This window comes from Protomyctophum bolini, assembly GCF_963924005.1.
Source record: "Protomyctophum bolini genome assembly, chromosome: 7".
In the NCBI taxonomy this organism is placed as follows: Eukaryota; Metazoa; Chordata; class Actinopteri; order Myctophiformes; family Myctophidae; genus Protomyctophum; species Protomyctophum bolini.
Window position 1 is genome coordinate 6,412,140 of NC_137868.1, and position 24,853 is coordinate 6,436,992.

General features: G+C 44.9%; 1 protein-coding gene across 1 annotated transcript in view; it reads right to left on the reverse strand.

Moving 5' to 3' along the window:
• Positions 1–11,783: 11,783 nt before the first annotated feature.
• The window catches only part of crabp2a (cellular retinoic acid binding protein 2, a), a 23,034-nt gene continuing 9,964 nt past the window's right edge, over positions 11,784–24,853 (reverse strand). Inside the window, exons 2-4 of the mRNA XM_080769041.1 lie at positions 20,939–21,117; positions 18,233–18,349; positions 11,784–14,322 (exon numbers count right to left, since the gene is read on the reverse strand). Of these exons, the coding sequence (XP_080625167.1) occupies positions 14,266–14,322; positions 18,233–18,349; positions 20,939–21,117 (353 nt within the window). The 3' untranslated portion in view covers positions 11,784–14,265. The remainder of the gene's footprint in view (positions 14,323–18,232; positions 18,350–20,938; positions 21,118–24,853) is intronic.

The following is a 24,853-nucleotide window of genomic DNA, read 5'->3' on the forward strand; positions in this document are numbered from 1 at the left end:
AGTGAGATTTGTGAGCTGCTGTGGCAGGAGCAGCCAGGATGTCAAAATCTCTGTTTAAACCTTTATTTAATTCCTATTTATATTCAATATTTATGTGTACATACCCAAACACAGGATAGGCTAACAGGAGGACACAGGTGAAAACACTGACACATCACAAGGTAGGTGAGACAAGGTAGGGAACAGTAACTAGGCAGACAGGAAACACTACAGGGACCATACTACAAAATAAGATACACAAAACCAACAGAGTAACAGAAAACCAAACAGAACAGAAGACAAGGCAAAATACTGAACATACAGAGAATAACAGAATAAGTCAGAAGGACTGCAGTATTAGTAAACAGTCTGAAGGACTGCAGTATTAGTAAACAGACTGCAGTATTAGTAAACAGACTGAAGGATGCAGTATTAGTAAACATTAAACTGCAGTATTAGTAAACAGACTGCAGTATTAGTAAACAGACTGAAGGATGCAGTATTAGTAAACATTAAACTGCAGTATTAGTAAACAGACTGAAGGACTGCAGTATTAGTAAACAATTACAAAGGACTGCAGTATTAGTAAACAAGTAGCCTACAAAGGCAAGAATAGTAACAACAACTTCCTTTCTTGACTTAAGCAAATACAAAACATAAATCAACCACATATAACCATTAAGGTCAAGACAAATATTATTCCAGTAGTTTAATGACTTACTAAGTCAATGCTCAAATTCTAAGGCAGAGGAGCGAGGCGTGACAGTGCGTGTGTGTGTGTGTTTGTGTGTGCGTGTGTGTGTGTGCGTGCGTGCGTGCGTGTGTGCGTGCTCTAATAAAAACACAATGAGTCATGCCACACTGATAGTTGATAACCCTGTAAGGCCAGATAATCCTCCCTCTCTCTTTCTCTCTCTCTGGCACTGTGTTTGCCAAACAGGGTTGTGAGTAAATAAAATAAAATCCTTAAGAAAACTTCACACGCGTGTGAAATAATATATATTTTTTCAGGGGCTATTATTTGAAAACATAGAAAGAAAAATCGGCACACCGTCCAACTGTCTCTTAATTGGGTCTTGACTCTGAGCTAAAGAGTTTGAGAACCACGTACTGCTCTATGCGGGACAAAAAGGCCATGGAACAAAACCTGTCCTAACATTAAGGGTCCATTTGGTTACCAACTCTCCATCATTTAGCTGGGGACCACCTGCTGGAACCCCCTCTCAATAAGGACCACTGGTGGTCCCCGGACCGCTGGTTGAAAACCACTGCCGTAGAGTTCTCTCCTCTTTGTGGTTAAAAGAGAGAACGTCACAAAGAGCCAAAAATCTTGGATGCCATTTTGGAACAAGGGCAGCGCTTCTTAAAAAAATGTCACAGAAAACCTGTGTCCGGCCACCGTTCATGTCTGGCTGCTTGTGGTTTTGAACTTCAGTCCAGGAAACACTGAGGAGTTTCACAGAAAACACCCAGAGTGAACCGTAATATCCTTGTAAGAATGACCGTGTTAGTGGCTGGGGAAACAGTACAGAGGCATTGGTAAAGGTTAACCAATGGTAGGTTTATTCAACAAACCGGCATAAATACAGGAAGCTTTCTGCTCCCTGCAGCACTATAGCCTCGATACCCAGGCTTTCATTTCGTCTGCGCGAAAAATGAAAGCCTGGAGGAACGCATTGGCTGCCTTGGTCTAGAAGTGGGAGTCAACGCTTCCGGGTGGGTGTCGCTCCAAATTATGTGACGTAGCGCTTCACTAGGTGGGAGAGGAGTGGCCAGGGCTGACGGACAGATCGGTGAGATCCAATCAGGGCGTGCGCAAATATCAGCCGCGACCCACCCCTATAGACCAGAAACTTAACACGTTAGCTCAGGCTACTCCCAGCACAGACTTCCGTTCACTGGCAAAATGGCAGCCTTTTATACGCAGCTGGAGATAATGAACTATACCATTTACAGGGGTGTCTTCAAATGAGAACATACCATAAATACATACATAAGCATATACAATAAATACATATAAATAAATAACCTTAAATCATACAATGTTACAAGTTTCTGTGAACTACATGAACTATACAAGTTATAAATCCTTCACACTACAACATAAATAATCAATCACAACAGTACCTTAACCCCCCCCCCCCCATGCTATCCTGACATCGTCCTCCAGCCCAATCCTTACTGAAACACATCACAGGCAATTGTTAGGCATTCAATCAAAACCTCAACAATATAGAACTCCACATTATTGCACTTCCAAAAACATATTGCATCTATAACCCACATACATTGCACTTGCCCCATAATGTTTGTTAATCACCAAGCATTTCCCCAGGTGCAACTCGTTGGCTGAGTGGCCATCTCAGCTGAACAGGAAACGGTATATTCAACAATAAAATCATATTTATACAAGTATGTGCAAGTTAATACAGTGCCAATATGCTGTGCAGAATAAGTAACAGAGGACCACTCTGTTACAATCCTGAGTTTAAATGTATTCTCGGAGGACCAAACTATAGGTTCCATTATTAAAGGACCACTTCACCTCTTTTCTCCAGTGGTTCCCAATAAGAGATATGCCAGGGACCCCCATAAGAGAAGATTTTTACGGCTCTAGCAGAGATTCTCAACCCGTTTCATTCCAAGGACCCCCAGTTTGACATGCATTAGTCTACATACGGACCCCCATTTAATGACATTTCTATCTCTGGGACCCCGAAGCTATATTGTAAAAATCAATGTTAATTTAACTCTGAGAGTGTTCAAATGGAACCAAATGGAAATGTGATAAATGGTAAATGGTGCATTTATATAGCGCCTTTATCCAAGGCGCTTTACATAGATGTGCATTACATTCACACACACATTCATACACCGATGGCGGCGGAAACCATGCAAGGCACCAACCAGCACATCAGGAGCAATTAGGGGTTCAGAGTCTTGCTCAAGGACACTTCAACACTAACTCTGATGATGTGATGATGTATGATGATAAGAGCGCCCCTCACTTCACATGCAGGACTGTGTGATTTCTTTGTATATTCACACAAACAGTAGGAGCAGAAAGTAAAGATAAAAGCGGATCGTTAGGTGAATAGCGCCCGTCAGGGGTCCATTATGGTTACAAGAAACAAACATCCGAAACGAAATAGAGATTGAGAAACTATTTTTCATATTGTATTAACCGAATGTACGCCAAGAACGGGACTGTGAGCGGTAATGCGGGATTATACGTCTCTGAAGCATTGTGGTAGACGACTGTTTGTCTGGATTGAGTTGCATCCAATGATCCAAGACAAGCATTTTAGTGAATGAAATAAAGAAGACACACATTTTCTTCAGTAACATTAGACACGCATACAGAGACAAGACAGACAGACAGACAGACAGACAGACAGACAGACAGACAGACAGACAGACAGACAGACAGACAGACAGACAGACAGACTGTCCTTAAACCTCACCCTTCCACTGCTCTGTGAATCAATGTATCCATCACGCACGCACGCACGCACGCCTCCATCTCTTTCTCCCTACCTCTCTCTCTCTCTCTCTCTCTCTCCACTGTATATTCCTGGGATCAGAGCTGTGAGAGGATGGATGGCTCATTCTCCACTAAAAGCCACCAGTGAGATCATGTGCTATTTATACAGTGTATAATCAACGTGGTCTGGCGAGCTGCTTTGAGGATTTGGAAAAAATGAAAAAAACGATGGGTTATATTGAAGCGTGCACCTACACACACACAGGCGCACATGCGTATGCACACCTGGACCTGTAAATGAACAACACAAAAACTAAGGCACTGGTGTCGGACTTCTGGTTTACCGGAACGGGGTTCAACTCCCTGGGAAAGGATGGGAAACATTAGCAAATTGCGGAGGATGGGAAACATTAGCAAATTGCGTAGTGTTTAAAAAAAACGATGGGTTATAGCCCATGTTTTTTGATTTTTTTGAAAAATTGCGGAAAAAACGATGAGTTATAGCCAATCGTTTTTTGAATTTTTTGAAAAATTGCGGAAATTGCGGAATTTTGAATTTTGATTTTTTTTAAATAATTGCGAAATTGCGGAAAAAACGATGGGTTACAGCCAATCGTTATTTGTTTCTTTTTGAAAAATTGCGAAATTGCGGAAAAAACTATGGGTTATAGTCAATTGTTTTTTGAAAAACCTCGTGGCACCATTTGACAAGGGTGCTATACAGGGGGCACCCCAAAAGAGATGCCTTTTGGTGTGCGTGTGACTGTGTGTGTGACTGTGTGTGTGTGTGTGTGTGTGTGTGTGTGTGTGTGTGTGTGTGTGTGTGTGTGTGTGTGTGTGTGTGTGTGTGTGTGTGATTGCACGTGCGCGTGCTATTCTTGACTATTTTTACGGTTCTCACACACGTTCCTGGGTGGTCTACGAACTTAGGAGATTGGTGTATTTGGCCATGTGTGAACGTGCACGTGTGTGTGTGTGTGTGTGTGTGTGTGTGTGTGGGGGGGGGGGGGTCCCTCTCAAGAGAAATGGTTGCTTCAGGATGTTGTAGAGTTCTCTCAAACATAGTTGTGTGGCAAAATGGCGCACTCTGGAAAATATGCAATGTTTTGGCTAATGTCAGCTGTTTTCAATGCCTTCCAAAATGTTGGCGTGTGCGTGTGTGTGTGACGTGTGCGCGTGTGCGTATGTGTGTGTGTGTGACGTGTGTGTGTGTGTGTGTGTGTGTGTGTGTGTGTGACGTGTGTGTGTGTGTGTGTGTGTGTGTGCGTGCGTGTGCGTGTGCGTGTGCGTGTGTGTGTGTGTGTGTGTGACGTGTGTGTGTGTGTGTGTGTGTGTGTGTGACGCGTGTGCGTGTGCGTGTGTGTGTGTGTGTGTGTGTGTGTGTGACGTGTGTGTGTGCGTGTGTGCGTGTGCGTGCGTGTGGATGTCGTGTCGTTAGGGCATGGGCCTCTTTCTTTTCATTTAACCCATCGTTGGATCGTTTTCTGTGGACGAGCGTTTAGCCTCCGGGACATTTTTTCCCCCCCAACTCCTTCTTTACTACCTGTCTCCCAGAATGCACCTGACCTCAAATTGTCAATCACCAAGTTTTATAACACATGAAGCAAATCACCACCCGCACGGCATGACGCACGCAAACACGCGCGCGCACGCACACACACACGCACACACACACACACACACACACACACACACACACACACACACACACACACACACCTATAAATCATCATCCCTTGACCCTGGGGGCTCCTTAAACTAACCTGCTGTCCCTAATCCACTCTGTTCGGGGTCACAGGTTCAATTCCTTCCTTCCTGACCTTGTGCAAGGCACTGGCCTTCTTCCCGCTCTCCTCCTTCTCCTCCTCCTCCTCCTCCTCCTCCTCCTCCTCCTCCTTTGTAAAAATCACTGTTAATTTTACTCTGAGAGTGTACAAATTTGTACACTCTCAGAGTTACAGACCCATATAAGGGTCCATTTGGTTCCAAACTATATCATTTTGCTCCGGACCCCGGATGCATGCATGCATGAATGAGACATACTGTAGAATGTAGAGTAGAGTAGAAATTGTTATTTTGATTGACTTATATATCTCTCCTAATTGGACCAACATCAATACAGCATGAAATTGTGTACAACATCCAATCCGACGACAACAAATCAGTCTTGGGTCTGACCGTCTGAGAGGCTAAATGTCATCAAACGGTGCTCCGTGGCTCAGGAACACCTCAGTATTTGGACCCGTATGCAGAAATCCAGGCAACAACGACTTGCACTCAAGCACTTTTATTTACTTAGAAACCCTCCCAGGGCATAGATAACATATACAGTCCCACTCTTGGGAAACAAGTGTTATAATTGAGCAACCTATAACCAATAACACAGAGTCCCTAATATACCTCCATGCTCATTAACCAAAGTCTCTTCAGCTTAGAAGCGCAGGTGGACACAGTCTCACAATCAGCCGGGGGAAGGGAGGCAACAGAGGGGCAAAGGTAGGGACGGCGGTCCAGGCGTGGTACGACCTAGGACAGGACGTGACACCGACCGTGGCTCAAATGCTGAACAAATAATGGACCCTGATATGAAAAGGGTTGAAAACCTCTGGTTTAGAGATGAAAACAGGACGGATGGGGACTCGGGGTCATGATGTAGTCCCTCGTATAAATTAAACAGCCAGAAAACTATTCCATAATCTCCCAAATGCTTTATATATAGAGTCTGGAACTGCACAGACTGGAATTAAGCTGCCATCTGTTAGTCATTTCCGTTCGCAAAAGTATCTTAAAATATTATGTTTCCATTTTTATATTTTTTTAATTTCCATTTCTGCTAAGCATGAGCAAAGCTATAATATTGCGCTTAGGTGATTTATATTATAGGACACATTTTGCGCGACTGTAAAGACGAAACGGAAGTGGGGAGGAAGCGTCTCATCCGCTGGTCGTATTCGTAGCTTCCGTTGCTTCCAGAGTCGACAAATCCCGTCATCTGGCGGCGCGAGACTCTACGGGTCATGTCAATACATCAGGGCTTAAGTGGTTATAAGACTGCTCGCCTGTGGTGGAAAGTATCTCAGTACATTTACTTAGAAGTACTGTAGTACAACTTTGGGTTATTTGTACTTTTACTTGGGAGTATTTCCGATTGCCATTACTTTTAATTCTAAAGGCTGCTGTGGTTCAGGAGGTAGAGAGCAGGTCGTCCAATGATCCCTGGGTCGGAGGTTCGAATCCCGGCTCCTCCTCCTGTCCACATGTCGAAGTGTCCTTGGGCAAGACACTGAACCCTACGTTGCCTCCAATGAGTCGGTCGGTGGGAGCTCGCCACCATTGGTGTGTGAATGTGGAGAAGTGAGGACGCTGGGGTCGACTGTTCGCTGCTTCACCTCCCAATGTATGAATGAATGAACTGTTGTAAAGTGCTTTGAGCACTTGCTATAAAAATGCAATTCATTATTATTATTATTATTATTATTGTTCCACTGCATCTTGGATCCAAATATTGTACTTTTATTCCAGTAAATTTATTTGAAAACTTTAGTTACTGGTTACTTTGTAGATTTAGATCTATTTTACAAAACATATACTGCATATACTGCATATTACCCACAAGATTTTTTCATTTAAAAACTTAAAATCAGTATACTTTCTACTTTTAAACTTTTAAAAAGTTAATTTTGAATTCCAGACTTTTACTTGTAACAGCTACTTCCATATTGCAGTGTCGATACTTTTCTTTTTAATGTTTTTTTTGTGGCCTTTATTTTTTTTTATGGAGGGACAGACAGTATAGGCTGAAAGGAAATGGGGAGAGCGATGGGGCGGGAAAGACATGCTAAGTAAAGGCCGTCGGGATCGGGAGTCGAACCCGCGGCACACTGCCAGACTGGATTACCAGCCAGGGTGCCTGGACCGCTGAGCCACCGGCCCAGGCCATGTTGATACTTTTACATAAAACACTTTAATACTTTAAGTAAATACTTTGAGTAAAACCCGTGAGTACTTTCTTCCAGACTACGGGTCATGTAAATACACCAGGGCTTAAGTGGTTATAGAAAGGGAAAGTGAACTGATCTCCAGTGGCTGGAGTACTTGGCCCCTGGGCCGGATTAACCACTTAAACCCCACATGGTTGAGTGCGCCCGGAGCAGTGTTGAACGCCGCCCGGAGCAGTGCTGATTCTGTTCGACTAAAAACTATGACGAGAAAATGTTCGACTACCTTTTTTCACTGACGAAAAAAAGACAACAACTAATTAAACACATCAGCTATACGATGAATAAAACTAAGACTAAATATCCCGACAATTTTGTCAACAAATAAATGGTAAATGGTGCATTTATATAGTGCCTTTATCCAAGGCGCTTTACATAGATTGTGCATTACATTCACCCATTCACACACACACACACACACACACACACACACACACACACGCACACACACACACACACACATTTTATACACCGACGGCGGGGGAAACCATGCAAGGCACCAAACTGGAACATCAGGAGAGCAATCAGGGGTTGGGAGTCAGGGACACTAAGGGCCGATTCATACTCCTGTTTCGGCGCTGTAGTGCCGAAATGATTTCGGCTCGTCAGAAAATTTCAGTAGCACCGAAGAGCCGACTTTAGGACGGTACCCCCCCCCCCCCGAACCTCAAATGACGTCACATTGTAGGCTCTACAGCGCCGAACCGACTTTTATTCGGCTCTAAAATAGGAGTATGAATCGACCCTAACTCTGGGGGATCACTGGGAACGTTGTGGTTCCCATATAGACACTCTAGATCTGAGCCACTGCCGCCCGACAAATATGTTAGGGAGAGACTAGTGGAGAAGAGATCCGGTGTATATAGAACTAAAAGTAATTTTATGCTTGGTTGCACTCTGAAAATAGCCAATCTACAAGCTCATAGCGTGTCGCTGCAGTGTGACACGACAAAGCACGACAAAGCCTTTCTTAATCCGGCCTTAATCCAGCCCCTGTCTGGCCCCGATCAACAAGTTTCCGTTTCAATTCCCACTAGGCCACCTAGCTGGGAACACCATTCGTTCGTCTCTATCAAATCGGGAGCAATTAAGAGTTCCGAGTCTTGCTCCAAGAGGACACTTTGACACTAGTATAAACTGGAACTGCAGCCAGGGAACCTTGCAGTTCAGTGCTCTGTACCGGCCACTCTACCCCCGAGGCCAGATAATCTTCTAACTAGGTCTGACGTTAACATTGAAGTCAATGAGACCACCTGGGTGGTGGAAATCAAGCTGCTTGCCTATGCACTACACAACGGAACTCTCTTCCCTGATTGGACTGTCGGTACATACAGTAGGTGGTCTCTTTCTTTCTCCCACTAGGCGGGGCATCGCCCCCATCATCGCACACAGAGTGGATCACTGGTCAGTTCCATTGATCCATGCAAGCCAGAACACAATCGATTGATCGCTTACAATGAGCACAATGGATAAACAATGGGAACAAGCCCCGGGATTTTTTTCCGGTGTTGTCCTTTTAGCATAACCTTTGACTGTAACCTCCTGTGACTGTATACTGTAAATACTCATATTAATAAAATCCATCAATCGATCATTAAAATAAACGTGCTCTGACACAAACACACACAAAAAACGCCACACATCTTGCAGTCCACTTCGATGAATTGAGTATACGAAGGACCCCAATGGAAACAAGCCATTGTGCTTTCTTGGGTTTAAATCATCTTAACTAACAGGCCGTGCATTGAACTGCACTCTTGATTGATTACTTAACTGTTAAGTAATCAATCAATCAATCAATCAATCAATCAATCTGGTGTGCCCAATGACTCAGACATGGTTGAGAAGGAGATGGAAGGTTCCCGGCTCAATTCCCGCTCCTCCGAGCATCGTGTCATAAGTGCCCTTGATCAATACACTGGTGTGTGTGTGCGTATGTAGTACTTGCGCACACATGCAAGTGTGTGTGCGTGCGCGTGTGTGTGTGCGTGCGTGCATGCACATTGCGTGTGTGTGAGTTTTACAGGGGGGTCCGACGGGGTATTTTGAAGGGGCAGACAGCTGTCTTTTACTGCCCCGGGGGGCAATAAACAGGGAGGGAGGGGCTGTTATCTAGCTCTTTTACTGGGGCAGAGGAGGGCAGTTTATTGGGGTGACACTGTAACAACCTGCAGCTGTGTGTGTGTGTGTGTGTGTGTGTGTGTGTGTGTGTGTGTGTGTGTGTGTGTGTGTGTGTGTGTGTGTGTGCGAGAGAGAGGGAAAGAGAGATGGAGAGAAACTGCATGATGGATTGAGAGAGGAGAGAGATGCAGACAGACAGACAGACAGACAGACTATTTGCCTTGCAATACTATGGGAACATCTTTTGGTGCAACATATCTTAAAGGTGCTATATAGCACCTTTAAGTCAGATGGTGACAAAACCACCCCCCGCATGCATGGGTATGTGCGTGTGTGTGTGTGTGTGTGTGTGTGTGTGTGTGTGCGTGCGTGCGTGCCTGTGCGTGAGAGAGAGACTGCTCCTTGTTAAGCACATCTGCTGTCAATCAAGTCTCCCCTGTATAATCCTGTTGGCATTTCCTGCCTTTGGTTTGGTGACACGCCCACTGACCCACGCTGGCACTCTGTTCAGCTTGCTGATTGGTCAATCCATAGTGTCCATACAGGAAGTATATAGTCACCTTCTGTCACCATGTTCGCTGATAGGCTCTCTAAGCACATGACACACAGCAATTTGGAAAGAACTGGGGCGCCTTCACAGGTGTTACCCATGATACTAATGAAGGCTCTGTTCCATTCTGGTCAAACAGAGTCAGAAATGATACTAATGAAGGCTCTGTTCCATTCTGGTCAAACAGAGTCAGAAATGATACTAATGAAGGCTCTGTTCCATTCTGGTCAAACAGAGTCAGAAATTATACTAATGAAGGCTCTGTTCCATTCTGGTCAAACAGAGTCAGAAATTATACTAATGAAGGCTCTGTTCCATTCTGGTCAAACAGAGTCAGAAATTATACTAATGAAGGCTCTGTTCCATTCTGGTCAAACAGAGTCAGAAATGATACTAATGAAGGCTCTGTTCCATTCTGGTCAAACAGAGTCAGAAATGATACTAACGAAGGCTCTGTTCCATTCTGGTCAAACAGTCAGAAATTATACTAACGAAGGCTCTGTTCCATTCTGGTCAAACAGAGTTAGAAATGATACTAATGAAGGCTCTGTTCCATTCTGGTCAAACAGAGTCAGAAATGATACTAACGAAGGCTCTGTTCCATTCTGGTCAAACAGTCAGAAATTATACTAATGAAGTAATGAAGGCTCTGTTCCATTCTGGTCAAACAGAGTCAGAAATGATACTAATGAAGGCTCTGTTCCATTCTGGTCAAACAGAGTCAGAAATTATACTAATGAAGGCTCTGTTCCATTCTGGTCAAACAGAGTCAGAAATTATACTAATGAAGGCTCTGTTCCATTCTGGTCAAACAGAGTCAGACATGATACTAATGAAGGCTCTGTTCCATTCTGGTCAAACAGAGTCAGAAATTATACTAATTAAGGAAGAAAAAAAATGTGGCAACCATTGTTATAGGTATGCCCATATGATGACCACGGATATGGTCTAAAAGTGTGAAAAAAAATTCGCCTTTTAAAAAATAATATGATGATTTTGGGTGTGCCAGTACAGGGCACGTTCCTGGGGTCTGGAACTTTTTTATGCTGTAGTGCTAGCTTATTATCTCATTTTTTACTTCAGTACAGAAATGTAGTACTTTGTCCTTTCGTCACAAGCTCTTGTTAATATTTTTCATTGGTTCAATATTTATAAAACCCCAGACACACGTCACTTATTCCACGTTCAACCTCATGGCATCCTGAAGACACCTCATGTAATGAAATGGAGACACTAGAAGGAAACAAGCAAGACGGAAAAACTAATTAGTGACATGGATATTTGGAGAATGAGGGAGATTAAAAAAAAAGAACATTCCCAGCGTTGTGGGAAAATGGAAAAAATGGAGAGAGAGAGAGAGAGGGGGGGGGGGGGGTTAATCAAGATGTAGAGATATGATTGACAGTGAGAGGGCAGAGATTGGGTGATGGAAAAGAGAGGGAGGGGGGAGAGAGAGAGAGGGAGGGAAAGAGAGAGAGAGAGGGAGGGAGAGAGAGGGAGAGAGTTATTCTAGGTGCAGACAGCTGAGAGAACGACTAAAATAAAACATAGCCCCCTAATGTGTCTGTCTGTCTGTCTGTCTGTCTGTCTGTCTGTGCGTGTATGAGAGAGAGAGAGAGAGAGAGAGCAAGGAGACGTCACACGTCGACTCTTTGTGATGTTTTTTTATTCGTTTTCTTTCCGTCTTTGCGTACTGTATACGTAGTACAGTACATATACAGTACGTCGTACAGTACGTGGGTCGGTTCGCATATTTTCCTATAAAAGACATGAAGAGAAAAAGCGGCGAGCCGGTTGAGGTACAGCAATAAACACAGAGTCACTCACAGATGATAAACACACTCCATGACGCATCATAACTGACCGGAATATGAGAGAGAGGACAGAGATAGGCTTACACAGCTACAAATATAGTCACACACACACACACACACACACACACACACACACGAGCACCCACACACACATGTATTGCTACATCACACACACGCGCACGCACGCAGTTGCTTGCGCGCGCACGCGCACACACACACACACACACACACACACACACACACACACACACACACACACACACACACACGCTAACACATGCATGTGTGCTGCACCTACGCTGTAGCACTGACCACTCCAAAGCCTCCAAGTCTACCTGACCTGCACAACAACCAAACACTGGTCTTTTTTTCGTTTGTTCGTTGATTTAAATGTAATCCCACAATTTTGCAACCCCATTTTTTTACCAAGTGCCAATTATCTATTGTAATCCTATAGGTGCTATACACTCCCTCTGCCAACCTGGGGAGAGCAATGGACTGACCTCATGCTTCCTTCAATGCATGAGGAGTCCATGCCGTTTCTTTTCACCCGACATGGGGGGGGTTTCCCCTGGCTGGACGGACACGTCCAAACCAGTTCCTTTTCCCTCCATCAGGCGCCCCGGCTGGCCAGGGGGAGGTAGTTTAGACTAGACCATGATTACTGCATGTTTTTGTGAGGGGACACGGGGAGAACATGGAAACTCCACGCAGGAAAGACCCTTTCGCCAACCCCGCCTTGGGTATGGGCACCGATGACGCGGAGCAGAGAACACGCTCCCAGCACCCACATGTTGTCTAAACATGTGATTATTGCCTACTTGTAGATAGATGCGGTCTAGACTATAGGACACTATAGGCAACTCTTATAGGTCACGTCACGACTCGAGTAAAAATCCCATTTTCTTTTCCTACAAAAAAAATATAGGCAAATTTCCTTAACTCATCCTGTGCCAATGACGAGATTTTTTGTAATTATTTTTTATTTCTATTCATTCAGAAAGGTCTCCACAATGTTTTATTTCTGAACGCACCGTTAAACGGAACGATTCCTCTCCTGGGCCCGGAGCGAAAGTGCAGCATTGTTGCAGCAAACATGAAGGGGGTGGGGGGGGGGGGGGGGGGGCGACAAAAATGGGAAAACATCTTATGCCTGAAATGCCTCATGTGTTTTTTTTACAACCCAAAACAGGGTCATGTCTGTCTTTAAAGGCCCGTCCACACCGAGAACAAAACCATGACAATGTTACGTTGCATAAATATGTCTGGCAGAAACCTAACCTTTTTTTGTGTCGTTTCGCCCTCCTCGCAAAATTATACCGCTTGACTTGATCATACTACAAAATAAAAGCATCAAAAGTAGAGTTAAGCCTTGGCGTGCATGGTTTAATTCCTCCACCTCCCGCATGTGAACGCGTGAATGTAACGTATAACCTTGTAAAGCGCGTCGGAAAAAATAGTGCGATAAATGTACGATTTACGCCTCGAAACACTTTTGCATTTTGATTGGACATCGGGTTTATTTTCCTTTCGTTGAATCGATCTGACAGTGATCCCAATAATATCGTTCGCGGCGCGGACTCCGCCATGATGATCCACTTGAGTTATAGGAGGGTTTAAAAAGTACAGTAACAGTCGTGGTTCTCATGCTTGGTGTGGACGACCCTCGAGGCGTAGATATAGATAATACAACATGCCAACATTCAAAAAGACAGTTACATATAGAGTGAAGCTTATATAAGCGGAGAAAGTGGTGTAAAGAAAATAGATGCTGTAGAGTTGATCTCTCCCAGTGCTGCCTTGACGTGGGGTCTCTAGGCTTCGTTCTTTCAGACCGTGGGGTCTCTAGGCTTCGTTCTTTCAGACTGCAGACAAACACTATTCTTTAGGGGGGGGGGGGCTATCCCGATTTTCATCAGATCGCTTTTTTAAAAATCAATAACACAACAGAAAAACTAAAACATGTATTTATTTATTTTTACCGGCTCACTGATCTACGGTGGTGTCGAGTGTCGCAAAAAAAGCCGATCTACAAGCTCACAACGGGTTGCCCTGCAACGTGTTTTTTTTCCCCCGCGAGCACAGCCGACCTATATTGTATATAAAAGCATTTCTCACACCCGTGTCGTTTACAGAAACCGACGCGGATTGAGTTAAACGGCGTCTGAAAAAAATAAAGACACGTGGTCACATTTTTTTGGACTCGAACGGGATCGGCCTGCAGTCCGAACAAAGCCCACGGGGATAGGAGGAGGGGCTAAGTGACAAGGGACAGATGGGCGGTGGGTGGCGGGAGGGGAAGAGAAGTGCTGCCGTGGTTTATTGTCCGTCTCGTATGTAGACTCTGGTACACACCACGTCATCTGCAGTCATGGTCTGAAAACAGAAGAAAGGACAGAATAGATGGAAATAATTATTATAACGTGTATAGAGTATAGACCATTGTTTCCCAAATTGACATTTATTAGCCTGCGGACCCCCATTTGACAAGATGATAGAAGATTTACACACGGCTCCTAGCAGTGATTTTAAACGTATTTCATTTCAAGGACCCCCCAGTTTGACGTGCATTAGGCTACGGACCGCCATTTAATGGCATTTCCATCTCTGGGAATCCCAATATATATATTGTAAAATCAATGTTAATTTAACTCTGAGACTGTACAAATGGAACCAGATGGTCCATTTAGCCTCGGAAACCCAGACTTTTATTTCCAGGGAGAAAAAAGAAAGTCTGGGACCGAGTCCACTTCAACTCGGCATAGAGTAGCACCGATCACTCTCTGCTGCTTTCTGATCGTCTGCACCGTTAAATTGACGCACATGAACACACGTACACTCACACACACACACTCCTCTCTCTCTCTGTCTGTCGCTCTAATTAATTAGTCTCGGCTGCGTCTAGATTCTCCCGGCCGGATCCTGCCGGGAGCTGCCTATAAGCATAGGTGGAGCCCAGGCTATAGGGTCCATTTGGATCCATTTGTACACTTAGAGATCCATCAAAGTCCACTTGGTTCCTAAGTATAAACTATCATTTAGCTGGGGACCCCCTGGAACTCCCTCAAGGACCCCTGGGGTTTCCCGGACCCCACTTTGAGAACTATACTGGTGTAGACGATCTGAGTTAATGTTTGATTGTTCGTTTTGTTTTTACATGAACATATACTGTATTAGTCATATCCTTGTTTGCTTACATGAGGGTTCTATTTTATGGATAGCATAGCCTCCGTCAATCCCTCCTTCTGTATCTGTTCATTCTGTTCTTTGTGTTTCCCCACTTTGTTTATTGTGTTGCTACCTGGTTGACACTGCCAGTAGCTCGTCTCAAAGATTAAGTCATGCATGTCTAAGTACAAACAGCTTGTATACTTTGTACGGCTAGGGTTTTTTTGTGTGTTGTTCTGTGTCAGCCCATCTGGACACTGTCTGTAAAACAGTACTATTTTCTCCCCCTTTTCTTGAGATTTGTCTGTGTGACCGACTGGTCACTACCCAGGCCAAGGAAGGACACCAACACAGGGCAGCTTTCTTAAGTGTGTAGCTTTATTCCTCCATGTGCATGCAGGGAATCATACACAATAATCTTATTTTACACAGGAGAGGCGATAGCTCTCCACTGTCCGGACAGAGGCTATCTTCTGAGTGTTTGTGGAGATGACTGATTTAACCTGCTGTGCCTTGATCAAGTCCATGATGCACAACAGGTGCGCAGCCAGCCACACCCACCTCTGAGTCCAGTTCTAGTTTGACTCAGGCCAGGTGTGACTGCTTAACTCAGTCATCCTCCATCTCACAGTCTGGTTTCCAGGCTAGAATAGTTTGGCCAACATGTCCACTTTTAACTTTACCCCGGGGTCAGACGAGTATACAAAGGCTTTATTTCCCAATGGCCTTTTGCATGTTGCTGGAGGCTATAGTGACCAATCCTGGTCATCTGATCATGCTAACAGGCCAGCTGGTGGTGGTAGATACTGAACGGTTTTAATGAGTGGGCCTAGAGAAACATCTGAGTGTGCCTGTGTTTTTAAAGATTTAGAAAACAAACAAAAAAAACGTAGAAATGATAATGACCCGTGGATGTTGTCAATATGACATGCTTGCGAGCAGCAGGCAGAACTCAAATCAAAGTCCTTTATAATTTGCACCACTATAAATCATCGCTCTCTCTCTCTCTCTCTCTCTCTCTCTCTCTCTCTCATTGTGCGTGCGTGTGTGTAATGTGTATAGCCTTGAGCCCAGGTATAGCACAAAGAGGAGCGCTCAATTAGACAGTTGGAAACACCTGCCGATCAATTAACCCTGGCACTGCTCCCAAACGAGTCACTCCCAACATAACACTTCGCCCACATGCAGCCTTCGCACGGGACTAGTGTTACCCGGGGACCTCTGGGAATGTGGAAGAGCTGCAGAGTAAACTGAAGTTACAATTCTGTGGCAAATCACCACCATGTTAAGCAAACACAGAGTATAGCCTCGGAAACCCCAGTTTTTAGGGAGAAAAAAGAAAGTCTGGGACCGAGTCCACTTCAATTCGGCATAGAGTAGCGCAAACGTCGACCATGACTCTCTGCTGATTTCTGATCGTCTGCACCTTTGTTAAATTGACGCACTGACACGCACACACACACACACACACACACACACACACACACACACACACACACACACACACACACACACACACACACACACACACACACACACACAGCACACACACACACACTCCTCTCTCTCTCTCTCTCTGTCACTCTAATTAATTAGTATCATGTCGCGCAGCTGCGTCTATCTTCTCCCGCCGGGAGCTGCCTATGCCATAGAAAGCATACTGTAGGTGGACCCCAGGCTAACACAGAGGCAAACTGATAACACTATAGTCATGTGCAAACCGGCATCTGTGTGACATTTGCTTTATGTATTTCATTTAGAAAAACACAAGACAGGATAGTGGACTATATTGTTATCAGCTGACCTCTGTCTGAAATATGGCAGGTAATTTGCCCCGTAAACTTTGTATGACAAATTACAGACGTGGCCCATTATTTGCGTGGGATTAAGATCACGGATTATGACTAATTAGCAAAGGTCCCCGGGTAATAGTAGTCCCGTGTGAATAGAGAGCTTGTGAAATAAGAAAAATGTAACCGATATGAGATTAAGGAATGCCGCACTTCTCACAGACAGACAGACAGACAGACAGACAGACAGACAGACAGACAGACAGACAGACAGACAGACAGACAGAGAGGAGCGACCACTGCGATGGCAGTATAAATGGTCTCTATATGGCGAGGATGAGGACTTGGGCTTGAGGTTGTGGTTGAACAGGTTCAGTTGGTGTGCGTGTGCCAATCATGCAGTCTCTCTCCAGCTACCTTGCCTTTACTGCTCCCTGTCCTGGACTGGAGGCGTACATGTGTTCGTTCTTGTGTTGACTTTCTTACCCACATGTTTATGTCTGTACTTGCAAGAACAAAATGTCTAATCTGTGTTGAGTTGCGTTCTCTCTTGGGAGGGAGAACGAGGTCAAATCCTCAACTGACTCTGACAGGGTACACACAATGTAGCCAACCGGACCCGGTCATCTGCCATATTTCATTTTGGTGATTAGGAAAGTATCGGCAAGAATGAAAAGGGACGGTGTACAAGATGGTGGTGAGACCAGCTATGTTGTTGGTTTAGAGACGGTCGCACTGAGGAAAAGACAGGAAGCAGAGCTGGAGGTAGCAGAGACTAAAATGTTGAGGTTGTCTCTGGGAGTAACAAGGATGGATAGGATCAGGAACGAGTACATCCAGAGGTACAGACAGTGCATGTCAGATGTTTTGGAGATAAAGCCAGAGAGGACAGACTGAGATGGTTTGGACACGTACAGAGGAGGGAATCCTATAGACGGGTTGTGCTTAGTTATAACCACACCGCGCTTCTGTGGCCAACGCAGAAGGGCCTCTTGCCTACAACAAAACTACGGACAAGACCGTACATAATATACTGTATAACTCAATGGACTAGGCCGCAACGGAGGCTGTGCCGTCTCAAGCAAACTTGAGCCACGTGAGACACCACCGAGCGAGCTAAAAGCGAGTGAAGTTGCCGTGTCGTAAAGTTGTGACGTTCGCTTAGCCGACTCAGGGCCAGTAAATCATGTTCTGGCGAGAGAGTTTCCCCCGACTGCCACTCAAAGTGGCTACTGGCCAATCACAGTACGTCCTTGCACAACCCGTGTAGGTTTTCGAAGCACGCTGTATTGTATTGACATACGATTGGGGGGGTGGGCGGGTCTTACCAGGATCAGCTCTCCGTCATTGGTCATCTCCCGGGTCCAGGACGTCTTAGGCCCCTCCCCCTTCTGAAGAGTCTGCTCACAGCTGATCTTGCTGTCCGTCTCCCAGCGAGGAAGACTCTACACACACACACACACACACACACAGACACACACACACACACACACACACACACACACAATTATTAGTAAACATCCACCAGTGTCATGGAAAACAGCAGTAAAGGCCGTCGGGATCGGGAGTCGAACCCGCGGCACACTGCCAGACTCAGACTACCGACCAAGGTGCCTGGACCGCTGAGCCACGGCCCAGGCCTAAAGGAGCACTTTAAGGAAACATTATAAAGCGCCCCTCACATCACGAGTGTGATTTCTTTGAAAACATGCATCATGAATGCAAACAGTGCGTTGGTGCAGTCAGACTTCAGGGCTAAAAGGAGAACACTAAATCTTAAGGGTTCCTATAGGGTAGGTACCCTCACAAAAAACATGCAGTAATCCTGGTCACTAAACTGCCTCCCCCTGGCCAGCCGGGGCGCCTGATGGAGGGGAAAGGAACTGGTTGGAATAACGTGTTCCTTCCACGCGCTACGTCCAACCAGGGAAACTCCCCCCTGTCAGGTGTAAAGGAGCAACTTGGACACTCAGGCATGAAGGAAGCATGAGTTCAAGTCCGTTGCTCTCCCCTTGTCCCCCATATATGGGGACTAGGTTGGTGGAAGGTGTGTAGAGCCCAGGATCACATTAGTTGATTGACACAGGGGTGAAAAATGGGTTACAAAATCGTGGGATTAAAAGAAAAAAGAAATAAAAAGTGGTGGGGACTAATGAGCATTTGCGCCTGTCGTAGACATGTGCAGAGCAAGTTCAGTCAGGGAACCTCAGTCAGCGCGCCGGCCGTTAATTGGGCCACCGCAGCATCATCCACATGATTCACTCAGCCAATCACACGCTCACCCAATCTCATACCGGCTACTTTAACCGAAGGTTTTGCATTCATCCTCCTGCTTGCTTGCTTGCTGCTGCTTTATTGTATACTGTGCGCTGCTGTATACAAAGTGCTCACCCTCCTCCACCCCAGCTACCACCTGTCGTTTTGGATCTACTGTTTTAGGTACGGGGGATTCGGAGTCCCTATGGTCGGGACTGATGCGCTTGACCTGAGTACCTAAAAAGCAGATCCAATCGCCAAACCATAATAAATATATTGCATTGATTATCTTATATTCAATAAATATATATATTACATCCTCCTTGAGTTGTCTGACTGAACTTGTTTCCATTGTGGTCCTATGGATGGACGGACAGACAGACAGGGGGTTGTGACCCTGCTGCTCTGTGGGTGTGTCTTAGTGGACTGGTCCTACGGACGGACAGACAGAGGGTTGTGACCCTGCTGCTCTGTGGGTGTGACTTAGTGGACTGGCTGGTGACTGTGAGGTGAGAATAACACATGAACACATCCTCTGTGAATGACCCTAGTGTTTGCTTTGGAGACCGTTACACTGGAGAGAGAGACAGAGAGAGAGAGAGAGAGTGTAGAGTGAAGAAGTGAAACAGCAGCTATGGGGAGAACTCCCCCGATGAGACGATATAGCATCAGTACTGAGTGCGTGCGTGCGTGCGTGCGTGCGTGCCTGCGTGCTTGCATTACTACACTTGTGATGGCCAAATGTCCCCACAATTCTAGCAGAATTTGAGAATTTTCCTGGTCCTCACAATAGAAATGGATGTTTTATGGTTCTTTTTTACAGTTAGGTCATATACGGTTCCATTTGGTTTAATTTTACGCTCTCAAGAGTTGAAGACATAGAAGGGTTCATTTGGTTACCAACTGTTGCATCATTTATCTGCACTGGGGACCACCATGGAACCTCCTCAAGGACCACTGGTGGTCCCCGGACCACCGGTTGAGAACCAGCGATGCAGAGGTTGTGTTAGGGTTGGGGTTAGAGTTATGGCCTGGTTCATTAATTAGTGGCACGTCAATAGCGGCCGAAAATAGCTGATTTACAACTTGATTGTGAACTTGTAAATCATGCTGTTTTCAGCCGTAGTAGTGTGGATAAAAAGGTTGTTGTTCTTAAAATCGCCATCCTACAATGTTGATGTCCTCACAATATAGTACACAAAAATGATATTGCTCTTTTTTCTTTTTTTTTTACATAAATCTTCTCTTCAGCCCAATACACATTTCGGTCATTTGATTGAAGGTTGTACAGACAGTACAGTACATCGGCTATTTTCAAAACTCAATTACATTTTTCATTCCAGACTTTTACTTGTAACGTCGCGTTTCTACATCGCAGTATTGACACTTATCGGCTACTTCGACATTTGAGTGCTTTCTTTCCACCACGGGTGTGCTTGCAACTGGCGACTGTGGCTAAGGAGGTAGAGCAGACCAATGATCCGTGGGTCGGTGGTTCGAATCCCGGCTCCTCCTCCTGTCTACATGTCGAAGTGTCCTTGGGCAAGACACTGAACCCCAAATTGCTCGTGATGTGCTGGTTGGTGCCTTGCATGGCTTCCGCCGCAATCGGTGTGTGAATGTGTGTGTGAATGCAGGGTGAATGTAATGCACAATCTATGTAAAGCGCATTGGATAAAGGCGCTATATAAATGCACCATTTACCATGTGTGTGTGCAACTGTGCATGCGTGCATGTATGTGTGCATGCATGCATGTGTGTGTGCGTGTGCTGCTCACCGTGCACGGCCGTCCGTCCACGGTGGACTCGTTGAACTCCTGCCCCACGGTGAAGGTGACGTGGGTGGTCCGTACGGAGGTGGAGGTCCGGATGGAGAGGGTCTCCTTGTCCTGGTTGATCTCCACCGAGGGCTTGGAGGCCGCGGCCACCGCGATCTTCCTCAGCATCACGTTCACTCCTGCAACGCAGCGCACAATTCAATTCAAAGGGCTTTATTGGCATGAGAAAACATACGTTTACATTGCCAAAGCAGAAAGAACAATACAATACATAAAAATGATGTACATTTGAAGGTCAGAATCTTCAATAGATCAAATTCTATGTACCAAGGTCACTCGATGCAGGTATAGTGCAGGAATATACACAATGATTAGTCTTTAGGGTGGTTGTGTTCCATTTGATATCCTTCTCCACACACACACACACATACACACACACACACACACACGCAGCACACACGCACACACACACGCACGCATTAGCATTTCTTTCACCATAGTAAAAGCTGCTTTCGTGGTGCGCAGAGGGCTCTTTTTTTACAGACGGGTAAAAGTGCAGGGGCTCAAGCCCCCTTTGATGTATGTGTGCATGTGCACGCACGCACACACACACACACACGAGCACACACACATACACACACACACACACACACACACACACACACACACACACACACACGTACTAATAGTTAGGATTGCTAAATGCAGAGTACACATTCCAGGTGTGTGCCAGGAGAATGCCACAACAACACATAAACAAAATAGACATGCACACGAACACGTGCACACACAATCACACTCGTATACGTGCACACCAATAAACACATACGCACAAACTCAACCTCACACAAGTACACACACACACACACACACACACACACACAGTATGTACCCACATACAAAAATGCACACGTGCACATGTGCACACACACACACGCGTATACACAGACACAAAGACACAGTCACAGGCTCTGGTAAACACACACATTAATTATCTTGTAAAAGTTACTCTGCGGTTTAATTATGATGATTATATAACGTAAACCACAGCAGTGTGTGTGTGTGCGTGTGTGTGTGTGTGTGTGTGTGTGTGTGTGTGTGTGTGTGTACGTGCACGCCCACGTGCGTGCGCGCCACCACACGCCATCAGCCTAATGAATAACGACCCAGCCGTGCGACCGTCCTTGCATCATGTCCCGAGGCCAGCACCTGTCAATCATCCGACACCCACACAGTCCCTTCCATTGAGCAACACTTCACGTATTCATACACGTGTTTATTTACAGTACAGTATCTGTGTCGTAAAACTAACGTCAATCGTCCCTGATTTATTAACGGTTGCTCCTTATTTCCCATGGATTCCATATTATCCTATTCTGAACGGGAACCCATTTTGGTGTTAGCATCATGTTATGCTTTAGCTATTGAAAAATAGCAGATCTACAAGCTCATAGCGCGCCACCGAGTGGCGCGCTACGAGCTTGTAGGTCTGCTATTTTTGAAAAATCGAAGAACGACTGACATTTTTTTTAATCTAATCTCAGGTCAGAATGGGTTAATCAGACCAGTGTGTGTCCAGTGGAAACCTCGTATGAATCTGATCTCAGGTCAGAATGGGTTATAGACACAGTGTGTCTTTATACTGGAGGTGGAATGAAGCCATATGGAAATAAGTAACGAAGTACATTTACTACTATACGATTAACCCATTTAGACCTGGGAACTATATTCTACAAATGCCTTCTAAATCATCACAGTTTTATGAAAAAACTTTCTATGTGAGACGGTCTCAAACATTGTCACGTCAACGAATATGTTGTTCCAGAGACCCTCCCATGAGGAGCAAAGATATGAGTAAAAAACGTTTGCTCTGAAAGGATATTCAAAGATTTCCGCTGCATTTTCACGACTTTTCAAAAATAGCAGACCTACAAGCTCGTAGCGCGGCACTCGGTGCCGCGCTACGAGCTTGTAAGATCTGCTATTTTTAAATAGCTAAATGCTTAAAACACCAAAATGGTACAATTTGAGGTATTCGTACTTTACTTTACTCCACTAAATCTCGGATCCAAATGTTGTACTTTTTACTCCACTACAATTATTTGCAAACTTTAGTTACTACTATAGTTACTTTGAAGATTTTGATTATATAAAAAATGTATTCAGAAAAAGACCGTCTGCACTTATGCAATATGAACTTTATTGGCAACGTTTGGGTCAAAGACCTTCTTCAGGCATCCAACGTTTGGGTCAAAGACCTTCTTCAGGCGTCCCAACGTTTGGGTCAAAGACCTTCTTCAGGCGTCCCAACGTTTGGGTCAAAGACCTTCAGGCGTCCCAACGTTTGGGTCAAAGACCTTCTTCAGGCGTCCCAACGTTTGGGTCAAAGACCTTCTTCAGGCATCCCAACGTTTGGGTCAAAGACCTTCTTCAGGCATCCCAACGTTTGGGTCAAAGACCTTCTTCAGGCGTCCCAACGTTTGGGTCAAAGACCTTCTTCAGGCATCACAACGTTTGGGTCAAAGACCTTCTTCAGGCATCCCAACGTTTGGGTCAAAGACCTTCTTTCAGGCGTCCCAACGTTTGGGTCAAAGACCTTCTTCAGGCGTCCCAACGTTTGGGTCAAATACCTTCTTCAGGCGTCCCAACGTTTGGGCCAAAGACCTTCTTCAGGCATCCCAATGTTTATGTGCATTTTTCTGCACCCGCCTCAGAGCATACAGGTGTGCATAAGACTTTGTTGCCGATTATATAAAAAAATAAAAACATCAGCCCTATATGTACATTTCGGCCATTTGGAAATAGGCAATCTAAAGCTCACACTGCGTTGCGATGCAACTCCAATCTAAAGCTCACAATGTGTTGCTTTGCAACTCCAATCTAAAGCTCACAATGTGTTGCTTTGCAACTACAATCTAAAGCTCACAATGTGTTGCTTTGCAACTCCAATCTAAAGCTCACAATGTGTTGCTTTGCAACTCCAATCTAAAGCTCACAATGTGTTGCTTTGCAACTACAATCTAAAGCTCACAATGTGTTGCTTTGCAACTCCAATCTAAAGCTCACAATGTGTTGCTTTGCAACTCCAATCTAAAGCTCACAATGTGTTGCTTTGCAACTACAATCTAAAGCTCACAATGTGTTGCTTTGCAACTCCAATCTAAAGCTCACAATGTGTTGCTTTGCAACTACAATCTAAAGCTCACAATGCGTTGAGATGCAACTCCAATCTAAAGCTCACAATGCGTTGAGATGCAACTCCAATCTAAAGCTCACAATGCGTTGCTTTGCAACTCCAATCTAAAGCTCACAATGCGTTGCGATGCAACTCCCATTAGTTGAGTAAACAAATACTAGTTTTATAGTACTTTTCCCACCACTGAATAAAGCACACAAGGTCATGATTAAGTGCCTTTGGAACAGTTAAAGACTTAATTAAATGGCTTTTCTTTTTTGCAACCACATTGCAACATGTTTCCTAGTGAAGCAGAGGTTGAGTGCATGCGGGGTTACAATTCACAATGTAGTCAGACTCATTCAGCTGACGCTCTTAATCCAGAGCGATTTGAAACATGATAACGAATCAAATACATAGAAAGAACAGTCAAGGGTGGAATGTCTATATAATGAGATGCGTATATGCCATCGTTTGCCAACGGCAGTTGGAAACTAAGACGTGCGCGTGTCCTTTATCGACATGAGGGAACACTTTGTTTATCGTCCTAAAAGGGCCATCTTAACCCATTTCGACCTGAGATCAGATTCTAAAAAAATGTCTTCTACACCCCGACAGTTTTCTGAAAAAGCTATGTTTCTATGTCAGTCGTTCTTCGATTTTTCTAAAATAGCAGACCTACAAGCTCGTAGCGCTATGAGCTTGTAGATCTTCTATTTTCCAATAGCTAAAGCATAACA